This window comes from Salvelinus sp. IW2-2015, linkage group LG7, assembly GCF_002910315.2.
Source record: "Salvelinus sp. IW2-2015 linkage group LG7, ASM291031v2, whole genome shotgun sequence".
NCBI lineage: Eukaryota > Metazoa > Chordata > Actinopteri > Salmoniformes > Salmonidae > Salvelinus > Salvelinus sp. IW2-2015.
In genome coordinates, this window is record NC_036847.1 from 21,173,216 (window position 1) to 21,190,314 (window position 17,099).

The 17,099-nt window shown below is 49.4% G+C and overlaps 1 protein-coding gene across 7 annotated transcripts in view; it reads left to right on the top strand.

The window, feature by feature from the left end:
• Positions 1 to 17,099, top strand: part of LOC111966578 (signal peptide, CUB and EGF-like domain-containing protein 3) — a 177,615-nt gene that overhangs the window by 100,922 nt on the left and 59,594 nt on the right. For 5 of the 7 annotated variants that reach the window (XM_070444530.1, XM_070444532.1, XM_070444531.1 and 2 more), the window contains one exon: positions 171 to 293. The exons of the other annotated variants lie outside the window; for them this stretch is intronic. In XM_070444530.1, coding sequence (XP_070300631.1) covers positions 171 to 293 — 123 coding nt within the window. The remainder of the gene's footprint in view (positions 1 to 170; positions 294 to 17,099) is intronic. 7 annotated transcript variants of the gene reach the window in all.

Consider the following 17,099-nt stretch of genomic DNA (forward strand, 5'->3'; position numbering starts at 1 on the left):
CTTCTGCTCTCGTCGTCTTTCTCTCTCTCTCTCTCTCTCTTCTCTCTCCTCTCTCTCCTCTCTCTCTCTCTCTCTCTCTCCTTCTCTCTCTCTCTCTCTCTTGTTCTTTCTCTCTCTTCCTGTCTGTGCGTTGGAGTGAGTTCTCTGCTGTATGTGTTTTCTGTCCTCAGACATTGACGAGTGCCGCCTGAACAACGGGGGATGTGACCACGTGTGTCGGAACACAGTGGGCAGCTTCGAGTGCAGCTGCAAGAAGGGCTACAAGCTGCTGACCAATGAGAGGACTTGCCAAGGTAGGAACCCATCCCCCCAACCAATCATCGGCTACCGCCTGTTCTGTGTGCCCTTCACCTAATGACATAGATTTAGGTGGTTATGAGTTAGGCAGGTTGTTTATTCACCCTGTTACTGAGGTGAATGGGAAGGTAATAGCATTGTCGTGATAATAATAAGTCGTCTTACTCCTCCCTAATTGTTTTGGCTTCAGCTTGCTGAGAGGAGCTGCCAAACCAGGCCTCTCTCTAGCTTGTTTGTTTCTAAGATTTGGCGGTAGCCGTAGTTCAGCGGGAGCCAGGGGAGCCACCCACAGAACAAATAAACAGTTTGCCATGCAGGCATACTACTACAGGTGTGGAATAAGTGCTCTAAGTCTAAAAAACCTCTGGGTCTTGACTTGGGCAAACCATCTCCCTCCCAAACATCTGGCACTGCTGGGAAGAGAAGCCAAGGCAAGAACTATGGAACTATGGAAATGAGTGTATTGATGTGGTCAATCAGTATCAAGGCTGGTACATATCAGTGACATGCCATGGGCTCAACATTGAAACACATCATCCTAAGCATGCACATCTATGACAAGTATGGGCATTTAAAGTGTATGCTGTCCAACTCACTGTAAAGAGACCAACTGTTTCTGTAATTGAAGTTGAGAACGTGTAAAGGTACATCAATCTGACTATTTGGGGGTCAGCTCTTTCTCTCCTCATTTGGAATCTATCTAGATAATGCTGTCATTTGGCAGATGCTTTTAGCCAAGGCCTCTCACATTTAACACAAACAATATGACCCAAGGGAGAATTGAAAACACATCTTTAATGTTCCTGTAGCACTTCCCAACAACCAACTCAGTCACATGGTCTTGGGAATATTCCAAGCTGAGAGGAGGAGGGTGATGTTGTGTTGTATGTGAGTGGGGCTACTTGGGAACAGTGTTGAGATTGTTAGGAACAGTTTGTTTTGTCTGCAGAGTAAGGGTGTTGATAAAACTGGCCTCCAGTTGAGTGAGGTGTTGTCAAGCCAACATCCTCTGCGACACCCCTGTGCTATGCTGCACCACACCACACTACACTACACTACACCACACCACCCTACATCAAACCACATCACACTACACTACACTACACCACACCACACTACACTACACCGCACCACACCACACCACACCACACTACACCACACTACACCCACCACCACACCACACTACACTACACCACGCTACCACTTCACACCCACACATCACACCGCACTACAACTAAACCTACACCACACCACGCTTACCACTACACCACGCTACACTGACATTACACCATACCCACCAGACTACACTACACCGTACCACGACTACACTAACGGCTAACCACACCAAACACATACCCCACACCACACTACACTACACCCACCTACACACACCAGGCTACACTATCATTACACCATACCACACCACACTACACTAACACCATTACCACACTACCACTAAACCTACTACCACCACCAACACTACACCACACCACTACACCACTAACACCACGCCTTACACTACACCAGGCCTTACCACTACATCTACCACATACCACAACCACACTACACCACCACCACACTACCACTTACACCACGCTACCTACACCATACCAACCACCTAACACTAACTACCATACACACTACATACCACTACGACTATACCACACCATGCCACCACGCTAACACCACGCTACGCTACATTACACCATGACCACACCACATAACACCACCACACGCACTACACCACGCCTACACTACACCACCACCACACCACACCCACACCCACCCAACGGCACACCACATACGACTTTACACCACGCTACACTACACACCTACACTACACACACTACACACAACCATGCAGCACCACACCACACTACGACCGCACCCATCACCCACACTAACGACACCCCCACACACCCACTAACACCACACTACACTACACCACCCACACTACCTACCACCACCCTACACCACCCACACTACACTCCTACCGACACTTCACCTACAGTACCTCAAACCCCAACACCTACTACACCACACCGTAACCACTCACACGCACTAACCCACACACGGACTACACCACTACACCACACCATCACCACACACACCTACACTTACACTACTACACACTACCACACTTACCACCAACCACACTAACTACACTCCCACACCCACCACTACACACTCACTCACTACACTCAAACAACTACACCACACCTCGCACACACACACAACACTCAACACCCCCCACACTAACCACCACACCTTACAACACCACCACAACTACAGTACACATCACAACCACACTACACCACTACGATACACCACACCCACCACTACATTACACTCACTACACTCATCACCCATACACTACACCTTACCACCCACACCGCACTACTTTCACCACACTACAACACATCACACTAACACACCACACTCCACCTACATCCGACACTAGCCAACACCTTACATCATACACCCTACACTACACTTGACACCACACTACATAACCACACCACACACTAACAACCACCACTACACCTTGACCACCATCACACACACACACCACCTTACACCACACTTACAACCACACTACTACCTGACACACACATACACCCACCACACATACAGTACACTGCACTTACACTGCACTAACACCACAACACTACACCACACACCATCACTACACTCACACACTCACACCACACTATCACTACCCACACCTACACACACCCCACACTATCACTGTACACCACACTACACTACACCGACACACAACTACACCACGCACTACACTTAAACACACTCACTACCACACTACACCTACACTACTACACACACACTTACACTTATACCACACGACACTCACTACACCCCACCACTACACTACATTACCACCTCCACACTACACACGCTACCAGCTACACTACACATACACCAGCACTACACACGTACACACTTACACTCACACTACACGACCACCCACACTTACACTGACACACTACAGCCACATTACACTACACGTAATGCAATACCTCACTACCACACTACACCACTTACACCTACACTCCACTACAACCAACCACTACCACCTACCACATTACACTACACCACGACTACTAGTACACCACACGACCACCTACCACCACATTACACTATACTCACTTAAACACACCACACACTAAAACACACTACACTACCATATACCACACTACACCACACCACACCACACTACAACACACCACCACACTACACTACACTACACCACACTACACTAGCACCACACTACCACACTACACTACACTATTACCACACCAGTCCACATACACTCACCACACTACACCCACACTCACTACCAACCATCACTACACATACACTATACACACGCACCCTACACCACACCCACACTTAAACTACACCCGCTACACTACACCACACTCTACACCTACACAACACACTTACCCCACACCACACTTGACACCCCACACCACACCTGCAGCTACCACTAAACCCCACTACACCGTCCCACACATGCACCACCCACCTACACCGACACCACACCACCACAACCAACCACTACACACCACACTACACCACTCCCACACACTACACTACACACCCTATCACCACACTAACCACTATACCACACAACGACCACACTTTACCAGCCGCTACCACACTACAACTTCTATCAACAACCATACCACCACTACACTACCGTACACCCACCTCACGTACACACCATCTACCCACACTACACCACACTACAACCAGCACCACCAACTACAGTACCACTAACACCACAACTACACCACACTACACCAGCACCACACGACACTCAAACACTATACTACCACACTTACACTTACACCTTATACACCCACACACTATACCACACACACACTGTACACTACAACTACACCACACCACACCACACTACACTTACCACCACACACTGACACTACACCACATCTTACACCACACACCCACACTCCACTACAGCCCTCACATCACGACACTACACCACACTACACTACAACACAACCACACTTACAGCTACACGTGGCAACTACACTCCACTACACACACAAGCTACACTAGAACCACACCACACTACACCACCCTACACTACACTACCACACAGTTACCAACACGTACTACACGCCAAACCACTACTACCACTACACTATTCACACTACACGTATCACCACACACTACAGCTCCACACCACACTACACCGACACACATACTACCATACACATACACTACACACACATCAACTCCACACCCGACCACTCACCACCCACACTCCCACACTACCCTCCCACAACACACGCCCTACATACGCCACACTACCACCACCACTAGCACTACAACACATGGAGCACACATACCACTTACCACTACACCACCCACTACAGTACACCACACCACACGACACTACACACACCATTACACTATACTACACTACAACACCACAACTACACTACAACACCACTACACTAACACTATACCACAAACTACACCACACCACACCACACTACAAACACACCCAACCACACTTAACACTACACTACACCACACTAACACTACAACCACACACCACCACACTAAAACACACTACACTTAACACTATACCACACCATACCAACATGACACCTACACCACACTACACCACACTACACTACAAACACTACACTACACATATACCACACTACACACACCCACCACACTACAAACACACCACAGACACTACACCACCACATACACCACACTACACCACACCACACTACATCTACACCACACGCATAGACCACACTACACTACACTATACCACACAAACTATTTACCACACCACACTACACTACAACACACCACACCAACACCACACTAACCTACACCACACTACATACACCACACTACCCACACTAACAACTATACCACACTCCACTACACCACACCACAACCACACTACCACTACACTACAACCACCACACTACAGTCTACAACGTGCCACTACACCACCACTACACTACAACACACCCACACTACCATACAACCTGCACTACACACACATACAACACACTGCCACTACACGACACCACACTACAACTTTTGTTTTTTAAACCACTACACCACACTAAACCACACTACCAACTACACTACACTACACTACCACCACACTAACACTAACACCACACACAACACTACACACACACACCACACCACACCTACACACACTACACTATACCACACACACACCACACTACCCTACAACACACTACACCATACACATACACTACAGTACACTACACCACACGACACTACACCACACTACAGTACACCACACCACGACACTACACACATACACTATACTACACTACAACACACATACACTACAACCACACTACAACTACACTATTACCACACTACACCACATACACTGACACCCACACTTCATCAACACTTACACGTCCGTCCTCGTTTCACACATCCCGTACTACACATACAACACCACCAAACTTACATAACACACACCACACTACACCACCACCACACTACACTACACCACCACTATACCACAAACACACTACACTATAACACACTACACAAACTTATACCACACCACCACTACACAAGTACACCACACCTACACTACACCACACTACAACACAACTACACACATATAACCCAGCCCTACAAAAACACAGGTTCGCAGGAAACCAGCCATGATTCCCCGAAGAAGACCGACCCCTAAGATGCTCAGACCCGTAACACCCGCCCACAGTCCAAGCGAAGCCCACCCAAGTCGAACCAAGAGGCACGCTGAACCCACACCCACACCCCTCCACGCCCCAAGGTGCGCGACCCCTCCGAACCGCCAAGAGAGACCTGAACCCCCCCCTCATAATAAGGGACGGATCCCGAGCCGACCCCGCAGTGGGGACCCTGTCCCGCAAGTCCAGGTGCAGACCGCTCCAAGGACGGTGACCCCGTCGGTGACCGCACACCGTCGGAACCCCCACCCCCAACCTCCCCACACACAGTCTTTGGTCCAATGCACTTAATAGTCCTCCTAGTAAGCCTGTGAAACAGCAGACCCCACCACTCCGACCCCGCTCCACCAGGCACTGGGCGGCATCTGGGCGCAGAACTACCAACATCTCAAAAAGCGCCCACCCGAACTGCCCGGAGACCCTCCGCCCTCTTGCGGAAACGCCTGAGAAGGGTACAGGCCCCTCTGCCAGCACAGCCCCCTAAGGGCAAACGAATCCTCCCAGAGGAACGCCCTGCCAGAGGGGCCCAGCACCTCCGCAACAACTGGTCTCAAGAGGGAAGTGGCAGAAGGGCCTCCAGCTCATGAAATACTGACCCACCCGCGGCCCCAGATGCCTTCATGATGCATCGCAGGGCTACGGCCAACCAGCTCCCCATAGAAACTACACTGAGCGCAGACACACCATGACCTAGCAAGGCCGGCCACCAGGCCACCAGCGAGAACTGCGGACCAACCACCAATGACTGACACCTAGCACAGCTCACTACACTACCACCACATGAACTACACATCGAACTACCACCCACACTAACCGAGCATACGCCACCGCCCGTTACCCGAATGATCTGACCTATCCATGGAACACAACGCAGCCATGCTGCCCATCATCAAGAGTCCACGGGCGAGGGTATCAGCTCTCCATGATCGACTGCCTTACCCGGAACACGGCACAGTAGCTCTCCCCGGAGCCAGCCCACTCCCACTCCAGTCACCGGAAGCTATCTCTTACCATCAATAACCTCGAACTGAGACCACTGAGGACTAGGGGCAGCAAGTACACCCCCCTTCTTTCAGTCATCCGTAGCACTACAACCACACTACACTACAACACACCACAACTACTCAGTACAATGCGAATGCCCTGAGAACGCTATAAGGCTCAGGCTACAGCATACACCTCCCGTCTTGAAGCGAAAACTAACCACCCCGGAAGCGGTGAAGGAGAAGCGCTCCCCTCGAACCTGGCGAGAACTTAGACTTACCACTCACTAACCAAGCACTAGGACAAGCTCGGAACATATACTGACAAAAAGGCCGGAGTGATACATGCAACGCCGCTCACACTGACGCGCTCCAGTTAGTGACTAAGTTGCGAGTGCGGCCTCATGGCCAGCCTCCCTGCCCAATGACGACTAACGGCTGTCGCTCTGCCAACGCTCACTCGACTGAGCCGGCCCGCCTTAAGGGGCTCTAACCTGACTACGGCGGCGCTCCTTGATGGCTCCCTGAACTGCGCGAGGCCGGCTCTTGCCGCGGCCGAACTTCATGGCGCCTCCTGCGACCTGTACAGCCGGGCGCTCCTGGCGGCTCCTGAACTCGACGCCGAGGCGGCCTCTGGCCGTTCCCTGACACCACACAAGGCCGAACCACCTCTTGAACACCCGACGACGCGGCCTCCTGGCCGGCTCACGGACCTGGCGGTTGACGAACTCCTAGTCGGCTCCTCGACTGACAGAACCCGCGACCTCATACAGGCTCTGGACAAGCCTACGGGCGATCAGAATTGGCGCTGTACAGACGGCAGAGGCTGAGATGGGGCTTGCGGCGGAACAAGCACTACACTATACTCACACCAACGGGCAGGCCTCACAGATGCACGCTTGGGCCAGAACCGGCCAGCTCAGACTGGCCGCTGAGGCCAGCACGGGCAGCTCAGACCCCGCGCTGCGGTAGCAAGAACGGAGAGGCCGCCCAAGCCGGGCTGGCTAGGTACGCAGCTCAGACCGGACGCCTGGCACGGCACCAGCCCGCATGGCGGCGCCTGGGCCAGACCGGGCAAGCCGCCAGCAGCCCAGCGTCCCTGGGCAGCTTTTCAACATTTTGTGTAGTTTTGTAACGTATTTTGTGAGCATGTTCACGAGTCTTACTCATAGGCTAGGGGCAACACCGTTTCGCCGTGAAATCTAAACAAACTGACCATTGCACACTAACTAAAACCACGCTGCCGCTTTGGTTTACACTCATATCCCGGGAATCCCAGGCCAGTGTAACCGAGCTTAACACCATCTCCCATATCAGAACGAAGAGCGAGAGCGAAAAACGCTCTCCGCGTACCTGGAACAGACATACAATGTGCTGCCAGAGACTCTGGCCTGCCTCCTTGAGGTCGCGCACACACAATTACTAGGCAACTTAAGGACTGTCAATCACAACTTTCACGAATGCACAAATCTGAGAGGCGATCCTACCCCGTCGAGGGCCTTTGTGTCGTTAATCACCGCAGGTTCAANAGGAAAACCTAAAGCAATTGGAACACTTTCTGAAATTTACTTTTTTGAATTGGCAAAGCAGCATGTTGCGCACGAAAAAACACATATTTTTACCACATCCCTGCCTAGTAAAATTAGGTAATAACAGCTAAAAGAGGACTTTAAAAAAACTGTTACCAAAAATCTAATTTGAATGAGTGGAATCAGTGAAATGAAATAATAGTGAAACGGAACCATTCACTTTGGATTCTAGGCTAAGATTTTCCACTCTGGAATAGAATTTAAACTCAAATGAATCGACCATCAACGTACTGGTTGTTTGAGGGAAGGCCTCGGCCTGCGTGGTGTCCCTGAGAAACAGCTGGCAGGCGTGGACTGGAACAGCAGGTCTGCCGGTTCTCCCACATCTTTGTGCAGCTCATCCAGCCCGTGTCCAGGGCCTGTAGCCGCTGCCTCAGGACATGTTACTGGGCATCGGTCTGGCCCTGGGTCACCATCTCGCCCATGTCGCGCATCTTCTGGTAGTCCTCCTCGTAGTTGCGGATCTCGTTCTTGAAGCCCTCGTGCTGCGCTAGCAGCTTCTCTGCTCGGCCAGTGGTGTTGGGCGTCCTCTCCGAGGCGACGGCTGTCTGTTGTGCGCGACAGCCACGACTGGGAAGTCATTCCAGCTCGCGCAGGAACTGCCTGCAGCTTGCTGGCCTCACCAAGGGACTCCTCGCGATTACGAGTGTGGCCTTCATCTCCTCCCACAGCGCGGTGATCTCGGCCAGGCGGTCCTCTGATGGCCTTGGCCTGGTCCGGGTGCCGCCGGCCAGCCGCTCTGCCTCGCCGCGCAGGTCGCCCAGCTTGTCCTCGATGGCAGCCAGGTCCACGCTCCATGCCAGTGAGTTTACGCTGGCAGCGCCATGACACCCGTCAGGTCGTTGCCCAGCTCTGGGTGGACTCGATGACTTTGTCTTCTCGCGGATCCATGACTTGGTTTCGTTGCAGTCCAGGTGGTAGTTCTGCACACCCAGCGCCGAGATTAAGAGACTCCTTCTTCTGGGTCCGCCAGATCCCGGAACTGGCTCCATCTGAGGAACAAATTAATAAATAGAAATATGGTAATTTAGCAGACACTTTTATATCCAGTTGACAGACAGTGGCACATCTTTCAATTATTTGTGGCCCTACGGGACGGGAATCAAACCAACCATAACCCTGTTGTTGCCAGACCAAGGCTCAAATTGACTGAACTAGYCAATTAATTTGATGATAACCAATATTATTGTCCAGCTCAATTCAAAGGATACAGTGATATCCAACACACAATAACACAATTTTGAGTCAATAGGTATTATTAACTCACCATGAGAAAAGTAAAGGTCAGGCATATTTAAAATCACATAACTGCTTAACTACATTATAATAAYCTAATCATCTTTTGGTTTCTTCATTTGGCATCAGGTACAGTGCCTTGTAAAAGTTTTTTTCCTATTTTGTAGCATTACAACCTGTAATTTAAATGTATTTTTACTTGGATTTAATGCAATGGACATAAACAAAATAGTCCAAATCAGTGAAGTGAAAAKAAAATATTTTATTGTTTCAAAAAATTCTARAAAATAAAGAAGTGGTGCATGCATATGTATTCACCCCCTTTGCTATGAAGCCCCTCAATAAGATCTGGTGCAACCAATTACMTTCAGAAGTCACATAATTAGATAAGTCCAYCTGTGTGCAATCTAASTGTCACATGATCTGTCACATGATCTCAGTATATATGCACACCTGTTCTGAAAGGCCCCAGAGTCTGCAACACCACTAAGCAAGGGGCACCACCAAGCAAGCGGCACCATGAAGACCAAGGCGCTCTCCAAACAGGTCAGGGACGGTCACGATCGTTGGAAGCATACTCGGACCAACGTGCAGCGTCATCTGGGATCCAGATCTTTTATTAGAAATAAGTGAACCACACAACAAAACAATAAAAACKAAACGAAACGTGACGACGATAGAGTGCTAACATGCAACTACACCACCAAACAATATCCCACAAAACACAGGTGGTAAAAGCTATCTAAATATGATCCCCAATTAGAGACAATGATTACCAGCTGCCTCTAATTGGGAATCATACAAAATCACCAACATAGAAAAACAAAACTAGAACCTCTCATAGAAATAATAAACTAGACTAACCCCAGTCACGCCCTGACCTACTCTACCATAGAAAATAACGGCTCTCTATGGTCAGGATGTGACAGTACCCCCCCAAAGGTGCGTACCCCGGCCGCAAAATCGTGCKTGGCTCTGGTGCGGGACAAAGAACCCGCTCAGCTCGCGGATCCACCATCTTTGGCGGCGGCTCTGGTGCGGGCCGAAGAACCCGCTCATCCCGTGGATCCAGCCATGGACCCAGGCTGAACACTGTGCCTGGACTGGACCTAGATAACGAGGAAGGCTCCTGCCATGGAGCGGGACTGGACGCCGTGTTTGGACTGGACATCGGCGCAGAGGAAGGCTCCTGCCTTGGAGCTGGACTGGACGCTGTTCTCGGACTGGGCATCGGCGCAGAGGAAGGCTCCAGACCGTGGACCGTCTCAGGAGGTTCCGGACAGTGGACCGTCTCAGGAGGTTCCGGACAGTGGACCGTCTCAGGAGGTTCCGGACAGTGGACCGTCTCAGGAGGTTCCGGACCGGGCACCGTCGCCGGAAGCTCTGGACTGGGGAGGCGCACTGGAGGCCTGATGCGTGGGGCGGGCCAGGTGGCACCGGGCTGGTGACACGCACCTCAGGGTGAGTGCGAGGAGCAGGCACAGGACGCACCAGACTGGGAAGGCGCACTGGAGGCCTAGTGCGTGGAGCCGGCACAGGTGGCACCAGAACTGGTGACACGCACTTCAGGGCGAATCCGGGGAACAGGCACAGGACGTACCTGACTGGAAGGCGCACTTGAGGGAGAGTGCAAGGGGCACAGCACAGGACGCACCGGACTGGGCACCACTTCAGGGAGAGTGCGAGGAGCAGGCACAGGACGTACCGGGCTGTGGAGGAGTACTGGAGACCTGGTGCGTATAGCCTGCATCATGGTACCTGGTTCGATGACACACTCGCACAGCAAGTGCGAAAAGCTGGCACAGGACGTACTGGGCTGTGAAGGCGCACTGGAGACTGGTGCGTATAGCCGGGCATCAATTGTACCGGACCTATGACACACTTAGCACGGTGAGTACGAGGAGCTGGCACAGGACGTACTGGGCTGTGGAGGGCACTGGAGACCTGTGCGTAAAGCCGACCACACATGGCACTAGACATATGACACGCTCCAAGACGAGTGTGGGAGAGCTGGCACAGGACTTACTGGGCTGTGGATGCGTACTGGAGACCTGATGGCGTGGATCCGGCACAGATTTCACCAGACTAATAACACGCTCCTCAGGCAAGTACGGAGAGCTGACTCAGGTGGCATTAAACTGATTACACGCTCCTTAGGGCAACTGTCATGCATCTTCCACCAACTCAACAACTCTCTCCGCTCTTTCTCCTCCAATACCCCCATCCACTCTCTGACTATCTCCTTTCACTCTCCTCCAGTTTTTCCCTCTTCTCCAGACTGGCTCTGGTTCACTCCTCGGCTCCGCCGACCACCCCATGTTCCCCTCCCCCCAAAAAATATTGGACTGTCTTTTGGGCTATCTCTGTGGCCGCGCCCCGGCGTCGTCGCTGTCCTCCGTTTTCTCCTTGCGTCTCCCGCCAAGGAAGGCGATCCTGTCCTGCCAGGATTTCCACCAAAGTCCAGGATCCCTTCCCATCCAGAATCTCCTCCCAAGTCCATGTTACCCTTCCTCCTGGGCAGCTGCTTAGTCCTGTTGTGGTGGGATATTCTGTCACGATCGTTGAAAGCATACTCGGACCAACGTGCAGCGTGATCTGGGTTCCACATCTTTTATTAGAAATAAGTGAACCACACAACAAAACAATAAAGACTAACGAAACGTGATGACAATGGACTGCTAACATGCAACTACACATAAACAATATCCCACAAAACACCAGGTGGAAAAAGAGTACGTAAATATGATCCCATTAGAGACAACGATACTTCCACATAGAAATAATAACAGACTAACCCCCAGTCACGCCCTGACCCTACCATAGAAATAAAGCTCTCTATGGTCAGAACATGACAGGGACATACGTTGTGGGTAAGTACAGATCAGGGTTGGGTTGTAAAAAATATCTGAAACTTTGAACATCCCATGGAGCACCATTAAATCCATTATTAAAACATTTAAAGAATATAGCACCACAAAACCTGCCAAGAGAGTGCCGCCCACCAAAACTCACAGACCAGGCAAGGAGGGCATTACATCAGCGAGGCAACAGAGACCAAGATAACCCAAAAGGAGCTGCAAAGCTCTACAGGGGAGATTGGAGTATCTGTCCATAGGACCCCTTTAAGCCGTACATTCCACAGAGCTGGGCTTTACGGAAGAGTGGCCAGAAAAAAAGCCATTGCTTAAGAAAAAATAAGCAAACACATGCCTTTGGTGTTCGCCAAAAAGGCATGTGGGAGACTCCCTAACATATGGAAGAAGGAACTCTGGCAGATGAGACAAAAATGTAGGTTTTTGGCTATCAAGGAAAACACTATGTCTGGCGCAAATCCAACACCTCTCATCCCGAGAACACCATCCGAGAACTCATCCCGAGAACACCATCCGATGTTTTTCATCGGCAGGGACTGGGAAACTGGTCAGAATTGAAGGAATGATGGATGGCTCCAAATACAGGGAAATTCTTGAGGGAAACCTGTTTCAGTCTTCCAGAGATTTGAGACTGGGACGGAGGTCTCCTTCCAGCAGGACAATGGCCCTAAGCATACTGCTAAAGCAACACTCGAGTGGTTTAAGGGGAAAAATGGAATATGTCTGTGGAATGGCCTAGTCAAAGCCCAGACCTCAATCCAATTGAGAATCCGTGGTATGACTTAGAATTGCTGTACATCGGCGGAACCATTCAACTTGAAGGAGCCGGAGCAGTTTTGCCTTGAAGAATGGGCAAAAATCCCAGTGGCTAGATGTGCCAAGCTTATAGAGACATACCCCAAGAGACTTGCAGCTGTAACTGAGTGGTAGGCAAAGTGGTAGGCATGTTGTGTAGATCAAATGATACAACCCCGAAAAATCTATTTTATTTCCAGGTTATAAGGCAACAAAATAGGAAAAATACCAAGGGGTGTGAATACTATCGCAAGGCACTGTAGTTCCAAAAGTCATATTGAATGGCATTAAATCAGAACCTGAAAGTGCTAACTTCAACCATAAATGTTGTGAATACGAGGGACATTAGTGATGCGCGGGTTGACTCCTAACCTGTGGTAATATCCGTTGAGCGGGAAGATTTAGGGTCATGAAATATTGTGTGGATGAAGGGCAGATGGGTGGCAGCGAGTGGTGAACTTCATCAACAACTACGCAGAGGATAATGCAATAGTATTACCAGGACGCCACCCAGGACACAAACACTTTGGTGGAAAGCTGCTGCCATCCCATGTGACAAAAGCAGCAGTGTGGCGTCTCTACAAGGAATCGATGACAAAACCCGGTATGTAAATCATAAACACGTTTTGATTATTTAATTGACCTCCAACATGATTGGCACTACTTTTATTGATGTCACATTATTTCTGTCGCTGGGGGCCCCTACTGAACCAGCAAACAGTCTGGACCTTCACATCCTGATCACAAGTTTGCCCCCGACTGGTGCTTCGGCCTCATCAAGCAGCGCTTCAGAAAGACCAGAGTGATCACTTTGTCTGAGATTGCTGGTATTGTGAAGGATAGCACTGTGACAGGGGTCAACATCCCACAGCTGGTTGGACTGGAAGATGATACGGTGCTGGTGGAAAGCAATGGATGGCAACAACACATGACTCCGCACTTCAGGCCGCTGCCACAGATCAAGCAGTACCAGCACTTCAGGTGAAAATCATTTTCATTGCATTGTATGAGGTTATTCTTCTTATCTAAACTTGGGGAGGTGAATTGATGTTGTGCATGGTTGTAATGTCTTCTGTTTTTTATTTTTTATTCCCTGTTTTACAGCTTCGATGCTCTGGAGCCTGGTGTTGTCGTCGCCAAGGTGCGTTCGGRCTGTCAGGACCAGGTTTCAGCTGCTGCGCAACACTGACATTCTTCCTCCCATAGATGGTATGCCTGTACAAGCACCACCTGGACTGGACACAGCTAGACAAACTTATCTTTTTGAGAAGATCAGGGAGTTTTGTGACATAGAGGCTATGGACATCACATGCACTGCACCAAAGTCAAGGGCAGGACAGAAACAGGCTCTCCGAATATAGATTCCCTTGTTAATGTGTGGTTCRGASGGACCAGTCATCAGCACTATCTGCAGTGCCTCTATTCAAATGACTCTCTCCTAATACGTTGCTGCTACAATTTWWWWWAAACTTTTTCCACCACTGGATGTGGCTGGGGATTATAGCATTTCTTTCACATGACCCATCAATTTAGATTTTTTTAAAGATTTTGTCTGGGTAAGCGTCATCTAATATTTATAAAATAGTTTTATCTGGACACTCTGTTAACCTTTAGAATTGTTCCTTATTGTAGTCGACTACCACGTTTAGATGTAATCTTTACTGCACTACTCACTGTTTAGCACATGACCTCACATGTTAATCCTTAAAGAGATGGGTGGGGCTGGCTTAAGAGGGTGTGAACAATGCTGAATGAGTGTAGACAAGGAGAGCTCTCCAGTAGGTACCAAAACATTCAAAGACCCTTTTCTCAAAAGTGAGTTTACAAGTATCAACTTTCAAAGCAGAAGTACTTTCCCATTGTTCCTCAAAAATAGTGTATAATATACCATTTTGTAGCTCTGATTCTCTACTTTTATCCAATGTAGAAAAAATAAACAAGACCGATTTGAGCCAGTCAGTCACAAATATGCACCCAAGCCAAATTGAAATGTTATCAGAAAGATGTTGGGTTGTTTTCATATATTTATATTTCCTTACAACCGGTCAAACTGACGTCATTTGAACATTTTGCRCATAAAATCTTTTACGTTATTTTATAGTTATTGTATTTTCTCCCCGGTCCCTAAACGTCTTTGCACCGTGAAAGAAGCAGAGATCACTCAGAAAACTTCACTGAAGTTTTCACAACTACATTGAAGCATTCATTCCATTGATTTATGACATTATTCTGGTGAGCAAGGGTTTATTTAGTCTTCTAGGGCAACATATAATGACAGAAGAGAAGCTGCATGTATCTAATTCTAGACAAGTTGACAAACAAATATAATTTCCAACATTTGGAGTAGACTAAGTAGAAACATATCAAATTCTTATTATTTATGTAGGGTCACCAGTGTGCGGACTCAGAGTTTCACTTATCACATATGTCGGCAACTCGATGGATTAGCAATGCGCAGGGAGGGTGAACAAACAAGCTGACTCCACGTTCCACTGAGACATATCAGCTACAAGTAGGATCTTAATTTGCAGCCAGTTTGCTACGCAGAAAATAATCCAACAGCAACAGGAAATGATTATAATACTGGACAATTTTTAGGGGTTATAACATTTTTAATTAGGGGCAAATCTGAACATTTTAAGTGAAGTTTAAATTAGAAGCCGTATTTTGTAATACATTTTTACCCCCTTTGTTGTGATATTCCATGGTATTACGATCTGTTTCATCACTGCAACTCCCCACAGACTCGGGAGAGGTGATCGGAGCTGGTTTCCAAGGCGCATGTTCTTGACACATGCTCACTTAACCCGAAGCCCAGCCGCCATGTTGTAGAGAACATCTTCCAACTGAGCGACATTAGCTTGCAGGACAGCCCGACCCGCCAAAGGAGTCCTAGAGCAACGATGAGCCAAGGAAATCCCACCTGCCAAGTCCCTACGACGGACCTGGGCCAATTGGCGCCGGCCATGGGCCCCGTTCGACGGCGGCTGTACACAGCCTGGGATTCGAACCTGAGCTTAGTAGCGCAGTGCGCTTAGTAACCGCCTGCACCGACTCAGGGCACCCTTGAAGCCATGTTTAAACCTCGATACACTACAAGTGTTGCATTATCCTTGCAACAGATGCAACGCATCTGTGTGGATGACAGGAGATAGATTGTGACGTCTGTCTGTGTGAATGGCTCCAAACTGCCTGTGTTGAGCTTATCTTGTGGGATTTGATGTTCTTCTCACGTTGGTGTCCATTGTGCATCAGCTGCCTGGCGGCTGGTTCACAACAGCGACGCGTGACGCCTGGTTGTTCCTCACGGTCCAGGTCTCGAACCTGGGAAAGAGAGCATGCCATGTCATGACCATCAGTTCCACTTCAAAACAACCATTTCTCTCAAACAATTTTAAGATAGCATACGGACATTATGTCTTGCCACGTTCAGGCCAATGTTGATGGAACGCTGCAGATAAAACTGTCATGAAAGAGTGACATGATCCTTCTACACTGATAGCACCCCAATTGGCACAGGAAGGCAAAAAGATCATCAAGGACAAA